At 43.5% G+C, this 4,399-nt stretch overlaps 2 protein-coding genes across 2 annotated transcripts in view; both read right to left on the reverse strand.

Annotated features, from left to right (window-relative positions):
• LOC108691863 (homeobox protein onecut) overlaps positions 1 to 4,376 on the reverse strand; it is a 110,018-nt gene extending 105,642 nt beyond the window's left edge. The window contains exons 1-2 of the mRNA XM_018199798.1: positions 3,658 to 4,376; positions 3,171 to 3,447 (exon numbers count right to left, since the gene is read on the reverse strand). Of these exons, the coding sequence (XP_018055287.1) occupies positions 3,171 to 3,447; positions 3,658 to 4,203 (823 nt within the window). The 5' untranslated portion in view covers positions 4,204 to 4,376. The remainder of the gene's footprint in view (positions 1 to 3,170; positions 3,448 to 3,657) is intronic.
• The window catches only part of LOC108691840 (putative glycine-rich cell wall structural protein 1), an 828-nt gene continuing 742 nt past the window's right edge, over positions 4,314 to 4,399 (reverse strand). The window contains exon 2 of the mRNA XM_018199770.1: positions 4,314 to 4,381. Coding sequence (XP_018055259.1) covers positions 4,314 to 4,381 — 68 coding nt within the window. The remainder of the gene's footprint in view (positions 4,382 to 4,399) is intronic.

The raw sequence follows: 4,399 nt of genomic DNA on the forward strand, positions 1-4,399 counted from the left end.
CGACGCCGAGCGTCGCGCACCGCGCACCGCGCCGGGGACGAAGGATGTTGAATTCGAAAAGTGTTATTCCGCGCGTCTATCTCTGAATGATATGGAAGGGAACGCCTCTCCCACGTGGGTGCCACGTGTGCGCTTCCGCTCTCCGCGCGCGCGTGCGAAGTGCGCGCGCGAAGAATTCGCGCGCGTATCACCCGAGTAACGTTATCTCCCTGCGTTATCATCTCCGCGAGGATCCTCGGCGTCATTTATTCCCGGGGTTCACTTAAATCGACGGAAGAAGAGGGGACCCGTCTCGGGAAATGGATCCGAAAGCGGACATGTTTGACACTTTTGAATCACCGATATGTGCTTTCTCTGCTTTTTTGTTGCCTTCTTACAAGAACATTCGTTCGGTTACTTGTTACGTTAATGCCTTATCTAATAGTCGTGTTCAGCAGAATGTTCTTTTTGCAACTGTTGGAAGTTTTCTTCTCTCTGGTTGGATTATACTTTTAGAATACTTTTAGATCCAGAGGAATAATCCTATCTCAGCGAAGAAAACTTCCAACAGTTGCAAAATAAACATCCTGCTAAACGCGGCCAGTAGCTTTCGATGTTTAGCTATCTACGTTACAGGGAGGTTCCGTTTCGCGCAGATCACGAGTGTAGAGTCACTAAATTTGAATGGCCGGTGAATATTTTATTTATTATAGGGACTAAAAAAAGAGACAAGATAAGAACTGCTAGAACATAGCAAATGTTAAGTAATTCGGAGCAGTCAATTTCCGGATACGTGAAATTGATTTCCGTTATGTTAATAAAAAATGGAAATCTCCTATACTCGCGAATTTCCTATCGGAGAGCAAATGTTCATTACTTAAATTAGCAAATCTTTTTTGCAATTCCGATTGTAAATGTTCTGTTTCTGTTACACACAGAAAAATACATACTGTGTATGCAAATAATAATTACATGTTTCAAATATTTCAAAAATTCATATATCTGTAAATCTATCATACGTTTATCACAAGCATCAAATTTATTGAAAATGTATTCTGAATTCTGATTTAATAAATCAATCAAAAGTATTAAGTTCAAACAAATTCGATTTGCTTATTATATAAAATCGCTTCTTCGATCAATTTTACAATATTTTTCAAAAGAAAATAAATTCTTGTTTTTTGAATAAATAATAATTTCTCCTAAAATTTCTAATAAGTTTTTATATTTTATATTTTATATGAAATATTATTATCAAAAAAATATTCTCTTACAGACAGCCGTTAGTTAAAAGAAAGAAAGTAGATTGAATAATCATTTTTCGCAGAATGACATTTTTCTGTGTGTACGATCTGTTCACTGAATAAATTTTCGATGAATACGATTTCGGATTTCATTGTACATTAAGTAACTCGAGAAGAAACGCTTTTTTTTTCCAAGCTCACTCTAGAAGGGAGCGTCAGATAGGGTATATAGTTTATTTTGAATCGAAGGGTGTCGCCAAGGAGACTTGTAACGCGGTTTATCAAGCAGGTGTAATTTACAGAATTATTTTTAAGATATCTTTAAATCGTGCTTGAATGCATGTGCGTCTTGTGAAACCCTACAGGTCTATGTAATTATATTCGATTAGTTTCGAAAATTTCAGTTTTTGCCAAATGTTTTTAATTCTAAAATTCTTTAATTTATTCTCAATACGACGAACATTAAAACGAAGCCAACGGTATCACATATATATATGTTTCTTTTATATTATTTCATTTTTATGATCTTATTACACTTTGCTACGTAAAAAAAGTTATTACAAATTAACAACTTTTCAAAATTAACAACTTTTCAAAATTAACAACTTTTCAATGCGTTTTTAAAATTCTTTCTAAATTAAAAGAATGTTTTAGTCAAGAGTGAACATACACTTGCTTTCCGTTATATTTTCATTTGTAATGTATTCTTTGAAATTATATCATGAGTTTCAAAATTGGAGCATCGCAATCTCAATATGGAATTGTGTAAATTTCATCTCTTATTGGATTGTGACACTTACAAGCAAAATATAAGCAATGTGTTAAGAAATATGTCCTTTTTTCACAACACGGATATACTAATCTTAAAGATTTCTTTTTACTATTTCTAAAAAGATGTTAATTTTTGTTACTTTTCTGTCCGTGCGCCGTCTAAGAGAAGAGTTAAAGAGAAATCAAATAAAAATTGGACATCGTATTTCACTCTTTTTCGTTCTCAACTTATGGATTTTTGGAAATTGTTTTGAATTCGCTGTCAAAGAGTGAGATGTGGCAAATAGGAGGTTTATTAAGTCGTTAATTATTTCATCTTTATATATTGTTATTTTAATTATTTAAGAAGAAGTCAACTTTTAAAAATTGTTTTAAATTCACAATCAAAGAGGGAGATGTGATAAATATTCGGTTTACTAGGAAATTTAAGGAATCGTTCAGAAGAAGCTTTTATTATTTCATCTTTATATATTTCACTTTAATCTCATTTAGTTTAGGAAGATAAAAACAAAAATTTGACATTGCATCCTTTTTATTCGCAACTTATTAACTTTTGGAAGCTGTTTTAAATTCACTGTCAAAGCGTGAGATGTGGCGAGTATTTAGTTTACTAGGAAATCTAAGGGATTGTTTAGAAGACGTAGGGATGGTTTTAAACAGCCGCGAAATGCCGGTGAACGACCCGGTGCGGAGCGTCGATGTTGCTGAGGGATCTCGCAGTCATCGATCATGGATTGATCGATATCAAGGACGTGCAGGACGAGAACACAGGCGAGCAGCGAGATCTACACGATGTGTGTGCGCGCGCGCGCGCGCGCGTGTGTGTGTGTGTATGTGTGAAGAAGCGGTGAGACACAAACGTGTGTACGTTTACAGGTGTTCGTATATGTAGTACGTGTGCGAAAGACTCACACGACGATGACGACGATGACGACGACAACGACAATGATGACGACGATGACGACAAATGTCGATCAACAGCCCGAGTGTTATATATTTTTCTCGTATTTCTTATAGAAATGGACAAGTATCACAAAAGTACACGATATAGAGAGGTGGGACTTTCGCGATTGAGTGTTTCGATTCGAGTAGTTTGTGGAGGGTGGAAGTTTTGTATACGTGGTGAATGAAGGGTGGGTGGGGGGAGGGTCTCTCTCTGACGCGTGGACGACTAACCTGCTAGCCGCAAGGCCGACATTCTCTGAAACTCAGGCTCCTGCAGCCACTTCCACATCCGCCGGAAGGTCTCGCGACCACTCTTGAGCTTGGACCAGGGCTTTGGATTGCGTAGCAAGTCGCTGAGGGTACCCTGGCTGCGACACAGCACCCGCTGTGCGAAGATCGCCTGTGGTATGCTGTACCTCTTGAGTTCGGCGCTAATGCGCTGTGCGAGCTCCTTCGTGTTGATTTCCTCGACTTCGCCGGCGCCGCCGTTGCCCGCCGCTGACACCGTCTTCATCACCACCGACGTATGTTGCACGTGCTGCGTGTGCGATATCGTCTGCTGCTGCGGCATCGACTGTTGCTGCTGCTGCTGTTGTTGTTGTTGTTGTTGCTGCTGCTGCTGTTGCTGCTGCTGCTGTTGTTGCTGCTGTTGCTGCTGTTGCTGCTGCTGTTGCAGTTGCGTCTGCATGGTTGGCGGCGGCGATGCCGCGCTTGGCACCGAATGCGTGCCAGGCGGGGAATGATGGGATGGCGCGAAACTCGCCGTAGCCGAGACCGCCGGCGGCGAGGACGGGCTAAGCGCCGCCGGGCTCTGTTGTAACCGCGGCAGAAAAGCCGGGTCGTAATGCGGACTCGCGGACGACTTGTGCGGCGAATTGAGGCCGCTCTGGCTATACGCGCTCTGAGGTGAGAGCGGACTCGGTTGCAGTCCCGCGCCCGGCGACGGATAATTGTGCGGCGGTGACATGCTCATCGTAGGTAGCTTGTCGTACGCGTATGGCGAACCGCCCATACCGAGGCCGATGTTACCCAGGCCGTTGTTCTGCATGACGGCGAAACTACCGGTGACGCCGCTGGCCGCGTGACCGCCGTAAACAAATTTATCACTCATCGTAGAGATCGGCGGTAACGGCTGCAGCGGCGTCAACGTGGCGTACGACGAGCCCGGACTAAAACCGGGCGGCGACATCCTCTCCGCCACCGAGGTCAGTGTCTGATACGTCGGCTCCGGCTGCATCGCCCTAAAGTCCGTCGCGTCGATCATGCTCGCGACCGAGACGCTGATCCCCGACGTAGGCGTTAGCTTGCCCGGACTGAGGAGCTCCGAGTCGTCGGCGTCGCGCGAGTCCACGTCCACGTCCTGAGGCGGCACGATCACCGACAGGGACTCCCGCGCGCTCTGCCTGCCACCGCCGCCACTACTACTACTACCACCACTGCCACTACCGCCGCCGCCGCCG

Source organism: Atta colombica, unplaced genomic scaffold (genome assembly GCF_001594045.1).
Source record: "Atta colombica isolate Treedump-2 unplaced genomic scaffold, Acol1.0 scaffold53, whole genome shotgun sequence".
NCBI lineage: Eukaryota > Metazoa > Arthropoda > Insecta > Hymenoptera > Formicidae > Atta > Atta colombica.